This window comes from Leptonotus elevatus, chromosome 20 (genome assembly GCF_054856555.1).
Source record: "Leptonotus elevatus isolate MCC_2025b chromosome 20, RoL_Lele_1.0, whole genome shotgun sequence".
Taxonomy (NCBI): domain Eukaryota; kingdom Metazoa; phylum Chordata; class Actinopteri; order Syngnathiformes; family Syngnathidae; genus Leptonotus; species Leptonotus elevatus.
In genome coordinates, this window is record NC_141258.1 from 8,061,297 (window position 1) to 8,076,402 (window position 15,106).

Consider the following 15,106-nt stretch of genomic DNA (forward strand, 5'->3'; position numbering starts at 1 on the left):
ACCCTTTTGGGAAAATGTCCACATTTGGGTCTTAAGTGTAAACATTTTGTGGGGCCTCCAATATTTTCCAGCAGTCTCTTGAACCTTTTAGGCATTGAGTCACCCAAGTTTGAACCCAAGCATTCTTATATATACACATAGGACATTATAAGCTGTGGGACAAAAATAATTTGTACATCAATTTCACTTTCCATTATAATACAAGCAGGCACATTAATGAGTATGCGAGTTTGTTCATCTATGCCAGCGATGTATAGTGACGAGCAGAAAAATTAAATGCTCTGCCACTAAACATCATTATTATTATTATTTCCGTATATACGCACACTTGTGACATTTTTGTTTAGTTGTCTGATTTTTCTTATGTAATAGGATATCAGCAGCAATGCAGCAGTTTTTTCTGTTATTTTTCTTGTGCAGGGTTGGAAATAAATGCTGAGGATATTTTGCCAGTTTTATAGTGGAAAATTTATTCTGTTTGCAAAAAAAAAAAAAAAAAAAGTCAACATCTGTTTTTATCGCTAACAGTATAAAAAAGAGATGGAAAAAAATATGCACATATACATATATATACACACACACACATATATGCATTCAAGGGGAAAGTGAGTCTCTGCAGCTGGTTGCAGTCACGTGACCAAAATGGTGATGATATGTTTTGGACGTCCAGTCTTGCACATCCAAGGAGGCCTCTCACAATATTCAAGATGGATGGTTCACAAACAAAACACAGATCATGGTGGACATCAATCAACTATGTACATTGGAAAAGCACACACAAGGCAGTCTTTCTTTCCTGGGAAGACAAATATAAAAATAAAAATAAAAAAAAGTCTTGGGAATTATTGGATTCCTTTGCAGAGCGGTCAGACTTGACCGGCCCTCCCTCTCTCGTTTTTTCTCAATTCTCAGTCGGAGCTGGGCGAGGCGGCCGAGTCCATGTCGTCGTTCTCCAGATCGTTGGGCGACGACGACTGACCGCCTTTCACCCGCTTCCACTTCATCCGCCGGTTCTGGAACCAAACTTTTACCTGGAGGAAAGACACAAATACAATAAGACGTTGCGGTGCATTTAGTTTTTTTTTATAGTAGAAAAATCAATGGAGGAACCACTTGTGAGGTCGTATGATGTGCTTGCATGTGGGAAAGGAGAGCCATTTAGTGAACAGGACAAATACTCTAAACAAGGGTAGAAAAGTCACTTGTAGTAGATTGGTTAGCAGCCCGATTTTAGTTTGGATATTTATTTATTAATTTTTTTTGTTCATTTGCTCCTAAAAACGTATAAATACATTCTATTTTAAATATTAACATAGTCCCCAAAAAAATATTTATAAGTTTTTTTATGCTAGAGCACACAGAAGGCTTTGAAGCAGCCTCTGAACTGAAGATAACGCTTGAAGCAATGGCAGCAATTACAAAAACGGCCAGCAGGTGACAACAGAGTATAAGAGATCAAACAGGGCCATGTTGCAAAAAGCTCTTTTCCTCACCGTTTTAAACAGATTCGTGAATAATGATGAAACTTTGCTATATTCTTATGCCACTGATGAAAGAAGAGACTAATCTTTCTTTTGGTAGGTTCCATGTTTTTATAGCCAGAGAACACAATATTTTGAGGGCCGTCAAAATACAGTAAAACAGCCGGGCGGGAAGGGGATTGCTTCAGTGAAAATGGCTGGGAGTGAATGAGTTAATTTACAACTAAAGGAAAAAAATAAATAAAAACTGTCAACACTATCCATATCTAGTGCGTATTCTCACATATCCATAATCATCTCATCAGCCGACACAGGACGTCGGTTCACTCATCTTCCTAACACAATAGGAAATACTTCACTGTGACACCGAGAATAGCCGCCAATGGCAGGAAGTTCATCATAATGGATGGCAAAAAATATGCAAAGAGAACACAGAAGTTCGTCCGTCAATGTTTTTATGTCATAATATAAAGATCATACAGGATTTAATTGCCAGGTTTAATGGTCAATCATTATAGTAGTAGTAGTAATATGGACATTCACCAGAGACCTTTAAGGGAAGGGGGGTGTTAGTATTGACGGTTCTGGTCTCAAATGGATGATCCATATGAAAGGGTTGCTGCGAGAATCTCTAAACAGACAAAACTAATGAAGATTTCTGATAGTCACATTTGACATTTTCCAGATGGCCGGTCAATTAACTGTTGGCCATCGGCGCTTATAGGTTTAAATATGGAGAATTACTTTCATTTTCCCATGTAACAAAAATGTGTGTGTAATAGGCATGGGGATTTAGTAACTTTTCACCTACAACGTATTATGTTTACTTCCTGGAACAGGATATATACAGTATAGCACAGAAGTGCGTACATCCTTGATATTTAATCACTGTATATCTTTTCATGGGACAACATTGAAGAAATGACAATTGAAAATGTATTTATTAATGTAGCTAAACCCTGGCAACAAAGGTTAGCACACCCCGCGGTGAAAATGTCCAAAGTATCAATATTTTGTGTGGCCACCATTTTCCAGTAGACGTGGGAAATGACTAATTGTGTTCAATTTTCACTTAGGGGTGTATTCACTTTTGTTGCCGGGCCTGTTAATGTCTGTATTTTGAGTTATTTTGAGCAAAGTTGGTAACAATACATTTACAGTACATTGTTATAGAAGCTGTACAATGACATATGGGACATGGCAAACATAGAAAATAGTTATTTTAATAGTAAAATTCAAATTATTAAATTATGCAACTAGCAATAACTGAGCACAAAAGCTGCTAAAGAAAACTGGGTAAAAAAAAAAAAATGTTTTATTATAAATAGGCACATTTACAAATGGCGGACTGCAAAAAATAAATAAATAAATAAATAAGATAAAAAAGTTAAATATGTCAAATGAAACCATTAAGCCAACCTTCCAGCACAAGTGGCCTCTTTTTCTTTCTTTTTGTTTTTTTGGGAAAACTAGATCCCCATTACCATCTTTATTTTTTCCATCTTTTGGCTCAAAAGTTTGTAGGATTTGGACATGGCCTCATCTACTACGTTCCAACATCCGGATCCCCCCCTCCCCCCCCCCCCCCCCCCCCCACCCTTCCTCGCCGTCCACTGTCCTCCATGACGACTGATGGAAAGGACATCACAACGCGGCCGCCCGTCTGCGAATTCCATTTGGAGACGCAGACGGACGTTCCGTGCGCTCACCGCGCACCGCCGTCTCATTAGTTGGGACACCGGACATATTTAAATGCCGCCCGCCGCCGCATGCGCACGTGCTGGCCCGGTTTGATGGCGCCCCCTCACTCAAGCCCTCACGTCATGTGGAGAGAACCGCAAGAGTCCGTGCAGGAAAACATCTGCTCATTGTAATTCCTAATTTGGACGACGCCAATGGCTTCGTATGGCGGAAGAGGTTTTATTGTCCACGGTCAAGAAAGAAATCTTGATGGGAATACTGCTTTATTTTTCATACTTCCATTTTTCATGGATTTGCGCAGAAATAGGCTACTCACCTTAACAATTAAAAAATGTTAGATTTTTTATTTATTTATTTATTTTTTAAGGACACGGTGACACTCATTTCCAAACTGCGGTTCCCAGGTCCCCTGTGGTTCAAGAGCCCAAATTTGGGGTCTGTAAAATAATTTGTTGTATTTTTGATTTTTTTTTTAAGAATAATGAGAACCACTAATTAGCCAATTATCCCTCTCTACACCCTTCTTCCCAAATAATTAAGCACTGCCTTGATTTCATAATATTATGACTTTAGTCTGTTGACATAACGACTTATGTTGTTGAGATACTTATTTGCTTTTTGGGAAAAATACAAATTATTTTTTTAATTTATATAAAATATATATATATATATATATAACGGCTTTTTCTTAAATAGAGGCAACGTTTTAATTCCTATGTCATTGGCAGCCTGTTTCAATAAAAGTAATGTATAAATTATATTTTAGCAGCCTCATTTTCATACAACCCTTTTTTTTGGTGGTAAAATGGGATGACAGTTTTCCAAGGTTTGTCTGTTTCTTTCCGTTTTGTACTTTTCATTTAGTTCATGATATAAAATACTGTATGTGCCTTTAAGAGGCGGGGCCTGCTGGGGTGGTATGTGACAATAGCAGATCTGCATGTGAGTGTCTGGCTGTGAGCTGTGGCCGACAGCAGCTTCTTCAGTGTGTTCATTCTGTTTTACTGTCATCCACTTGTTGCTCTCCTTTCCCACATGTGAGGGCATGCAATTCTGTTTACCTGTCTCTCTGTGAGGTCCAGGTTGACGGCGATCTCGTAGCGGCGCAGCCTGGTCAGGTAGTTGTGGTGGGTGAACTCGGCCTCCAGTTCCCTCAGCTGCTCCTTGGTGAAGGCCGTGCGCTCCTTGCGGGCCTTGCAGTTGGCGTCCGCCTTGCACGACGATTCCGGCGTGTCTGGACCAGGATCGGAAAATAAATGCATTGGGTGGGGCGTTTTTTTTGTTGTTGTAAGAAGAAGAAGAAATTACTTCCGGCAAAAAAGAAAATAAAAAAAGATTAGCGCCTTTGTTTTTATGACGCCAACAAACTTTAGCGGTCAGGGCGCGGTACTTTGAAGACCACCGTGAATCACACACACAGCGGGTCGGCATTTGGCTAATTTGTCCATTTGTCCACGCAGCCACACAGGGACCGACTTAGTGTAGGAATGCGGCGGAACATCGTTAAATCCGCCAACAAAAGAACAAAGATGAGGACGTGTCCCGGTCGTAGTGGTTCTTACGTGCGTGTGTGTGTGTGCATCCCCCAGTAAACTCCCACATTAACTCATCTCTACCTGACAGCACATCCATCAGAAGATGCCTCAAACATCTCCACAGGGATTGGCATTTTCACAATGTCACTTTAAGGCAAAATAAAAAAAGCCACAGAAAAGCCAAACTGCCCTAAATTGGACCAAGCATAGCTAGCGACATCACGCTCTACCATAAAGCTTTTGAACAAATAACATAATAGTCACATTAACATTAGACTTTTAGCATTATTTGTACTTTGAACTTTTCATGTATTGTAAAATTTTAGTTTTTTCTTGTAATATTGACACACTATTCCTGTGAAATTCAAACTTTTTTTTTTATCTGAAACAAGCTTTTGCATTATTTTTCTCTTGAAAATGTGGCAATATTCTCACAAGTCTAAAAAAACAACTTTGTTGAAAGAAATAAAACGTGATTTACCCAAAATACCTAAAAAATAAAATACAATAAAAAAAAGATTAAAAAAGACAACTACTAAAAAAATACAAAAAATATATATACCGCTAAGAAAAAGAAAAAATATTTTATTTAATATTTTTAGGAAGAAAAAAAAAACATCTCCTAAGAGAAAAATATTTCCAAAAATTATCCCCAAATTTTTTTTATGAAAAAAACATTATCTCCCAAGACAAAAATGATAAAAAAAATTATCCCAGAAAAATGTCAATGACAATCCCCCCCCCAAAAAAGTGACAATATTTTCATGATCCTCAAAAACATTGTTGCAAAAAATAAATCAAAGACAACTTCACTCAAAAAACAAAACCTCGTGTTCTCCAAACATTAAATTTTAAATAAAAACCTCTCCAAAAAAAAATCATCAAAAAGAACCCTTAAAATAAATATATATTTTTAAATCTTTAACAATTTAAAGCCATCCACTATGTTTTAATGTTGATTTTATTTGTTTACAAAATACAACAATATTCTAGTCAAGTTTATCTACAGTATGTAGCTCTTCATCACAAAAGAGTCTCCAAATTGAATGTTTCCTTTCTATGCATTAGAATATATATACTAATTCTTATTTTAAAAAAATCTAAATAATGCATTTCAAACTGTTAAACAGAAGCTCTTTGGTCGAGATCAGGCAAATCAAATCAAAATAACAGACAGTGATCATTAATGGTAAACAAATGACTAGTGGGCAAACATTCCGAACAACAACAACAAAAGATGATGTCATCGTATTTAACTTTCAAACTCTCTAATTCAACATTTCTTTTTGCCAAAAAGTGAACTTCTGCAAATCCAGATGTGCATAAATGCAGATGGTGCACTTAAACAAAACACACACACAAATCACACTTAAGTTCAGGTGTCAGCGCTAATGGCGTTCAGGTCGGCTGGCAGCGTCCATGCGGGAATGCGCGCGTGAACACCTGGCGGGACCTTCTGACACCCCACCCCCAATAAATATCCCGCACAGCCAGATGCCGTAAAAGCAAGCGGGCGGCCGAGGTGGGGGGACAAAGTGCTCGTGTGGAGCCCGCAAATTGTCTTTGGGCCAATTAACATCATGTGACAGCTATGAGCAAGCACTGATGTTATGCATATAACAGTTATGCAATTAAATAAATATACAAATGCAAATAAATAAATAAATAAATACTTTGTTAAAATACATAAAAATTAGTCACTTTTGTTATTCTTTTTGAACTTTGACATTGATCATTACTTATATTAAGTTTACATTCTTAACACTGCACATGAAATATCGGTTAATATAGACTTAGATTGTACAATAAGACACATTAAGGACCTTTAAGGTCATTTTAACTTAAGAGAATTTTAAAATTTTGTGTCTCTTGAATTGTTGCAATAACTCACAATTAACATTAATTAGAGTTCCGTTGCCTCACCTGTGACATCTCTCTTCCTCTTACTGCCACTCTTCTTGTCAGAGTCACCCGACGCCACGCTCTGGGGCGAGTATTCCCCGTCGGGGCACCCGGGCAAGGCGCCCGGCAGCCGCTCGGCCCCCACACTGTCCAGCTCGGGCCCTGCGCCCATGCCCGCGCCCTCCCCCACGGCGGCGGAGGCGACCACGGGCGGGCAGGTTTCGGGGGCCCGACCCCGCGCCTCGCAGGGGTTGAAGTGCCAGTCGGGCCTCTGGTAGCCACCCTGGCTGTCCGGGTAGAGTCTGTCGTCGCGGGGGTAGGCGGCGGCGTGCGGCAGCAGGCAGGAGCCGGAGAAGTCCGTGTAGGCCAGGAACTCGGGTTTCTGGTGCAGGGAGAAAGGGGCCTGCTGGTAGGGCGACTGCAGATTGGCGCCCGGGTGAGGGTTCCGCATGCACCCCCAAATGGGGCTGCTGGGGTGAGCGCTCCTCATGCAGCTGCTGGCCGGCTGGTCCATGGCGGGAAAAACTGAAAGATCCTCTTGACGGCGTGAGGACGGAACGCCTCGCTGACCCCCGTCGTCGTCCACTGGGTCCTCAGGCGCTCTCTGGGACTGGATTGTGGCCTGCTAGAGCTGGACGCTCAACTGCTGGACTGAGGCGGTGGTGCCGCCTCTTTTCACAAGTCTGGTGAGGCCTCCTTGACACTGAGCCCTCCTCCTCGAGGTGGGAAAGCTTGGCGAATTTATGGTAGGGGGTAACGAGACACCCCGGAGGCGGAGCCTGCAGGCCCTCGGCCACATGTTGGAGTAGCTGGCCTGCCGCATCCACTATTAATCACAGGGGAAATTTTATATGCACATCTAATGGCCTTTCCAGACGCAGCCATTTTAAAAGGGACATTGTCTGCCGGCTAGAAAGTAGCCACCCACATGGGATGCAGCACCGCCGACTCCTTGCCAGCTCCTTAGTGTTCGCCGACACCCCCTTAAGTTGCTTTTTGACACCCGGACGCTCTCCTCCGGGTTGCTATCACGCCCAAATCCACCTGGCGGCATTCCCTTTCCTTTTCCCACGTTGTTGACATGCATGATATGGAATTGGAGGGCTGTGATTCAACACAAGCGGGATGTTGACTCGGGGAGAAAAAAAAAGGAAAGGAAAGTCTTCTGGTGGATGCTTCCTGTCTTTTTTCAACACAGCAAAAGCAGTTGCGGCCGCATGAACCGCATTTGCTTCACCAAATCCGTGTCACGATCACGTAGTCCCCCTCTAGCACCACCAGATTTTAAACACTCACTCAATCACACAAGGATGGATGTTGTAATACTCTCGGAAATGTTATGTTATCAATGTCACAGAAGTTGAAGTTAAAGGTCAAAAAATAAGTGGACAACTGACCAAATTTTCCTGAAAATGAACACTTGAAAACAAAATGGCTGACTTTGTGTCTTTTCAGGCAAATTTTTTGAATGTCAACTCACAATAGAAATGTCTTCCAAACTGAAACGACTGAATTTCACAAAATCTTGAGGAATCCTCAAAAACGACCAAATTTACCCAAAAATGAAAACATTCAAAACCAAAATGGCAGACTTTTTGTGTCTTTTAGGTAAATACTTTTTTGAATATCAATGAATGCTAGACATGTCTTCCAAATTGCATGTGGCCAAGTGAAACTGAATTCAAGGGCTGACAATTTCACAAAAACTGATCCACAAAAACAATCAAATTTATTCCAAAATGACAACTTCAAAACAAAATGGCAGTCTATTTGGGCATTTTTGGGGAGGGATACTTTTATCAATGTTAGCTCATAAGAGACATGTTGCCAAGTGAAAGTGAATTTGGGGGCTTAATTTTGCAATAATTTAATGGACCTGGAAATATTACAAAATTTAACAAAAAATGAAAAATTTAAAGCAACATGGAAAACTTTGTATTATCTTTAAGGGAAGAATTTTAAAAATATATATTTTTTTAAATGTCAACTCGTGATAAACGTCTTCCAAATTTCTAAAACTTGATGACCCACAAAAAAAGGCTAAACTGACACCAAAATGAAAACTTCCATCCAAATTGGCAGACTTTTTGTGTGCTTGATGTTCATGCTTTTTTTCAACGTCAACTTACCAGAGACAATTCTTACGTTGTTAAATGAAACTGAATATCACAAAAACTTGATGGACCCTTAAAAACGACCAAAATGACCACAAAATTAAAACTTCAAACGAAAATTGCAGACTTCCTGCATGTTTTCTTTCCGCATTAATTATAACACTTTTTTTTCCCAGGTTTACTTATCACAGACATGCCTACCAAATTTCAGATTGCTCAGTAAAATTGGCATCAGGTGCTGAATTTTAGTACATCTGACCAAATTTATCCTAACAATGGACACTTGATATCAAAATGACAGCTCTTCCTAAGTGTGTTTTAGTATTGGAGCATATATTTTTGATGAACTTTTTTTGTACATTAAATCATGATAGCAAATTTTACATAGCTAAGTGAAATTTTTAAAAACTTGATCGACCCACAAAATGACCAAATGTACCCTAAAAATGACCAAAATGGCACACTTCCCTTTGTGCTTTCAAACTTCTTTATGGCTCCACTCACAGGGGCTTGATTTTCAAGAAAATCAAAGTACCTCAGATGAAATGTATCCTAAAATGGATACTTGAAACCAAAATGGAGTGTCTTTAAAGCTCATCTACTCAGAATAGGATTATATACCAGATATCATGTTGCTAAGTGAAACTGGATTCTGGGGCTGAAGTTTCAAAACAAATTTGTGGACTTCCTGTCCCTTTTCAGGCGAGCGCCAGCCATCGCCAAGCCGAATAGACAAATTACTATACAGGGTTTTGTTTTTGAATAAAGGAAAGCAAAAAAGAAAACGGACAATCTCCTGATGTGCGGTAATGAACCGTCAACTGTATTTTGTTCTCAATTGTCTTTTGTAAAGCCTACTTTTGAGTTGTTGTGAACGCTGGTCTCGCTGCATTCCCACAAAGAGTGGAAAAAGGTCCAAACTCTGAGGCAAATGGGAGGGCGCCGTTTGCATTCACCCGGTGAATTGTTGAGCCATGAAGCATCGCCGGCTTTTTACTGGCCGCACGGCGGGGAGCCAGCTCGCGCTACTCTTGTGGTCAAGCAGGCCGCCGGCCATCTGTGCGTCGCCATCAATTAGAGCGCCTCCCTCCGTGTGTGCTGAGTAAATACACACCAGCCCCGGTGTGCGTTTGTGTGTGTGTGCGTGATGGGAGTCTGGGTGTATTTGTGCTGATAAGTTCCACACCACCCCTGTCATGATCTGTCATCAACAAATAACAATTAGAAGCGCTGAAAATAAACCATAAGAACTAACGTTAATCACGCAAGGATGACCTTGAAACCGGAAAAACAAACGCTATGATGTCATGTGGTAAATGTGAAACGGTTCCATCATACACAATGCTAGGCTAACAACACTGTTAGCTTTAGAGAATGAAAACAGGATGGAACGCTGCATTCAGGGTTCACTGGCATTAGAAGGACTGTGTTTTTTGTGTGTACATGAGAAGTGATGTATGTGAATATGAAAATGTTGTTGCAAGAGGAGTCATAAAAATCAAATAATACGAAATATAACGACCAAATTGTGGGCAACTTTTACTGTTTTGTAAACTAGCGCTTTTCAGTGCGGAGCCTTGTTGTAAGTGGAAGCATTGCATGTCAACGGAAAGGCGAAAAAAAACTTGGCCTGACAAAAAAAATTGTTAAAATAGATTTAATCTGTAAAAAAACCAACATTTTTTAAATCACTGTCATACAGTTATATAAAACAATCCTCCTGACAAATAAAATAGAATTCATCAGTAAAAATTATTTAATTAATAAAGTTGGTTAAACGAAAAAATAAAATAAAAAAATCCCACATTAAAATATTAATCACCTGAATAAAAATAAAAATCTACCTAATAATTAAAAAATATTTATTCTGTAAATTTGATTACAACATCAAGTCTTACGAAGTTGTAAAATTAATCCTGGCCCCAAAAAAATGAATTCATGTTTAATTAGTTAAATCAGTTTTTTTTAAGTTATATATGTATATGAAAAAAAAAAAAATCGAAGATTTAATTGATAAAAAAAAAAAAAAATCGCCCCGAGAAAGAAATTAATCTCTCAATAAATATTGAAGAAAAAATAAAGTAAATCACACAGTCATACAGTTATTATAAAATAAAAAAATAAACCTAACAAATAAAATATAATTACTGGTAAACAGTAAAAATTATTTAACCTCTAAAATCCATTAAACGTCAAGTCTTGCAAAGAAGTTGTAAAGATAGTCCTGACCCCCAAAAAACTTGAATGGTTAAAACTGATTTAATCTGTAATTTTTTTAAATTAAATAATAAAATTACCCAGTCATACAAAAAATTTTTTTTAAAAATAAAGTAGAACTCCTCTGTAAAAAAGATGTAGTCAGTAAAATCAATGATCGCCCAGTCATACAAAGAAGTTATAGAAAGTATGATTTTGTGTACAGATCTATCTTACAGCTGCCTTTTTTTAAGCAATGTTGATTACATCATTATAATTCAACACTGACTAAATCTATATTTTTGGAGTCTCCTCTTAACTCTTTTACTTTTATATTGTGCTTGTGTGTGTGCGTGCATGTGTTTTTGTTTTAAGAGAAACACACATCAGTCATACTGCATGTGCAACACATTGCAAATAAATGAACTGCACACGAGTCACATCTTCAACCTCCTGCCAGGCGCGCAACCTGTTACTGTCACTCTCGGCCAGCCTGTGTGCGTGCGTGCGTGCATGCATGTGCGTGTGCACGTATTCCGCCACAGTGCCGGGATTAAGAGCCACCATCCGTCTCGACTGTCTGACAGTTAGACCACTGGCGACCCCATGTTCACCTGGGAACTGACTCATCTCACTCTGCTACTGTGCCGGGAACGTCCAGTAGGAAAAAATGTGGGGTGGGTTCGGGTAATAAATGCCAAATGCATCAACAATCTGTTCAATTTTCGGAATGGGTCCTTGAAACATTTTCTTTGTCATTTTTTTCTTTCTAACTTTTTAGTGGTGTTAACTGAATGAACTTTACTTCAAAACAAACAGTAATAATAATAAAGCAGCATATTAGGCCATGCGTTTATCATTGGGAGCTTATTATTATTGTGCATTTGGATAGCACATCCCAATCGTGCGCTAGTCCACATGCTAGCCATATCAAGCTAATTTGCAACCAAGTTGCATCTTTAAGCGTAATTGAGTAAGTGGTTCCCCATGCGGGCCAATAACAACAATGGATGATGTGTTGCTTGTCGTTTGTTAGCCAGCAGCATGGTTAGCATTGCGGCTGCTCTTATTGCGCTGACAAATGGGCTGAATTTGGCGTTTGTCTGGCCAAGACGCACTGCACGACGCTGCTGCCAGTTTCCTCGACATGCGACCAGAGCCCCCAATTATTGTTGGAAGAAGCTTTTTCAAAATGAACATATCTTATGCTAGCCAAAATCAATGTTCCGGAACAGTTACACAGTTAGCATGGTTAGCATAGTTGCATCATTATAGCTTTTCTCATTGTGGATATATATATATATATATATATATATATATATATATATATATATATATATATACACACACAAATCAATAAAAACACCTGGTTGGTAACCTTTTTGGCAATGGTGCAGTTAGCTAGCTAAAATTTGCCGGTGTTAGCCAAAAGTAGCTTACAAACAAAATATACGTTATGGATGACAATAAGGTTATTAAGTCGATAAAGAAGAAATAGTTGTAAACTAAATCAAAGCTGGAATGAGCTAGTTTCACTATGGCAAGAATTATGCCGTAAAATGTTAAGAATTGTTGACGCCGTTGACATGTTATTAGGACACTTGTTTTAAATTGCGAATAAAATACATGTCTCCTTTCACAAATGCTCGGAAAAAAAGTTAAGTCTTGTCTTTTTAGGAGACAGGAAATAGCGCTTTGGTCAGCCTTCAGCTAGCTGCTTGACACAACCGCGTGCGGTTAAAACGTCACCGACGGGATAAGAGGAGGCTGAGATGAGGTCACGCTGTCCGAATACCTCAACCATGACGAGCGCCGATATTACACTTTCTGTGACATCACAAACTCCCTAATAACTTCAAAAGGCTCGAGCAAAAATTACACGAGCACGACATCACGTCTCGCTGAAAAAACAACAACGTTTAGCCAAAGAGAGACAACATAATTACAATAATGGTTGTAGAGTTGGCTACTGAGACTACTGTAGCTTCATACAATGTGAAAACACTACTACTTACTACAATTTGACTTTATTAGCCCCATGGCTCCATGTGGGATTTAATTAGACTTATGCATATTCACTCCATTCTGTTTACATGATCCCACATTAAACACTATGTGTGTGTGCGTGGCGGAGGAGACAAAGCGCTCACACATGCAAACGATCACGCATGATTGCAATCATGTGCAGGCAAAGGTTCCTTTAGAGTGCACGTAGTGAAGGTACATTACCGTCATGTCACGCATCCAAGGCTAAGCGACGTTAGCGAGCATTAGCGCGTACCTTCTCGCAGGATATCGACCCTGCCAACTTCAACTTTTCCTTGAACTGAGGGCCAAAAACTGAATGTTTTTCTTAATTTTGCATATATTTAAAAAGTTCCACCGTCCCATTCCACATGGACCTGGATAGTTAACAAGAAGACAAAATATTATCTTGAAAATTCCTTTGATGAAGCCTTAAAATGATTTTGTACATTGGTAAATAAGTGCTAATATGCTCATGAACATTACCTGTATAAAATGTTAGCATGAAAAAAAAAAAAAGATTCATTCGATAAAAGTGATAACATGACCTAGAAGTGCTGTGCTAATATCCCCTTGTACGAGAATGATCCTTTAAAGATGTACCAACATGTCCTTGTACGAGAACATGCCAAATAAACAGCGCTAACATGACCTTATAGTGTTTCTACGAGAACGTACCATTGAATAAAAGCTATAACTTTACATTTATATTACTCTAACGAAGAAGCCTGACCTTGTACATGAATGTTAGCTTTAATGAAAATATGCTAACATGAGCCTTTGCATGAAAGTTCCTTAGCCAACAAAGCGCTAACATGACTTTTTCTAATAGAGCGCTAAAATAACGTAGAACTGCTAACATGACTTTGAAGCGTGGCTATCACAAACAAATCTTTTACCGGTAGTTTTGAGGAATACATTTTTGTGTCGACCAGTTTTTATGGTCGACTTAACTCAGTTAGCCGACTTTATTTCCTACTATAGCCCTACTTTGTACATTGATAAAGTACTAAAATTAACTTTTACATTGACAAAGAAGTGCTAACGCCCTCAAAGTGCTATTATGACCTCGTTTGTGTCTTTTCCTTTGTGAAAGAAGTGCTAACATGACCTTGAACGTTGGTGAAGAAGTGCTAACATGTCTTTTTACATTGACACGGAATGGCTAACACCCTTGAAGTGCTAACATGAACTTGTATGAGTCTGTTTGACAAAGACGTGCTAACAGCGTACATAAGAGCTGACACAATCTTTGTGCATTGTGAAGACGTGACCTAAAAGTGCTAACACAACTTAAATGGACAAACACAGACATGAGTTAGTAGTTTGTTTTAAGAAGAAATAAGCGGTTGAAAAAAAAAAAAAGCAGATTACGTCAGCCTTCAACAGACTGACCACAATCATGTATGCGAGTGTAGTCCATGTTGTTTTGAGTTACAACAATGAAAACATCTCATTGACACCACGCCACGAGATCCCGAACCACCCCCCCACCCCCCCTCCTGCCTGCTTGCGGCACGCTGAGATGTTCCTGGCAGCCATTAAGGTTTTTCTTCCAAACATATAATGACTTAATAGCTGCTCCGTGAAGACTGCTCTCTAGTGGTTTGCACTTGGAACAGCTTTGTGGCTCTTTGGGACAAATGAGTTGATTTTAGCGACTGATTGGACTGATTGGAGCCTTTAACTCGATCTTTTCCAACTAAAAAAACTCATGCTCGCGACTGGCTTAAGCGGGAATCTCCCATGACGCATTTCTCTCTCGGTGTTCAACGTTTATTTGTAATGTTCATTTCATGAGACAATAGTCGGCTTCGGGATGGGTCAGCACAGTTAGCATAGTGGTTAGCATCGCTATTTTATGCATGTTCTCTCAGTATTTGCGTTGTGTTGACAAATAACTCAGTAGGGATAATTTAAATTGTTTTTATTATGTTTTGAATTTTAGTCACAGATGAAAATCAATTGTAAAAAAAAAAAAAAACTACTTCAGTAACGCCCTGGTAATCGTAGTTTGCCATTCACAAATTCAGCTACAGTATTTATAGTTTATTTTAACCAGTCCTCCATTATTTCCTGTAAAACTCCCCTATTCACTTTTTTGTTTGTTTATTTGCTTTTCTGCCACAAGATGGCGACAAAGACCTGTATA

General features: G+C 39.1%; 1 protein-coding gene across 1 annotated transcript; it reads right to left on the minus strand.

Moving 5' to 3' along the window:
- Positions 1-475: 475 nt before the first annotated feature.
- On the minus strand, positions 476-8,160 carry meox1 (mesenchyme homeobox 1). The gene is made up of 3 exons (XM_086065359.1): positions 6,641-8,160; positions 4,244-4,416; positions 476-1,031 (listed from the first exon to the last, which is right to left on the minus strand). Exons 1-3 carry the CDS (start codon positions 7,131-7,133, stop codon positions 909-911), a joined length of 789 nt encoding a protein of 262 aa, XP_085921485.1. The 5' UTR covers positions 7,134-8,160; the 3' UTR covers positions 476-908.
- Between the last annotated feature and the right edge of the window lie 6,946 nt (positions 8,161-15,106).

Excerpts from the sequence above, each read along its gene's own strand:
- meox1 (XM_086065359.1), bottom strand. The coding sequence starts at position 7,133 with ATGGACCAGCCGGCCAGCAGCTGCATGAGGAGCGCTCACCCCAGCAGC. Across the intron at positions 4,417-6,640 it reads GAGGAAGAGAGATGTCACAG|ACACGCCGGAATCGTCGTGC; the intron begins GTGAGGCAACGG and ends ATCCTGGTCCAG. Across the intron at positions 1,032-4,243 it reads TGGACCTCACAGAGAGACAG|GTAAAAGTTTGGTTCCAGAA; the intron begins GTAAACAGAATT and ends TCTTTCCTCCAG.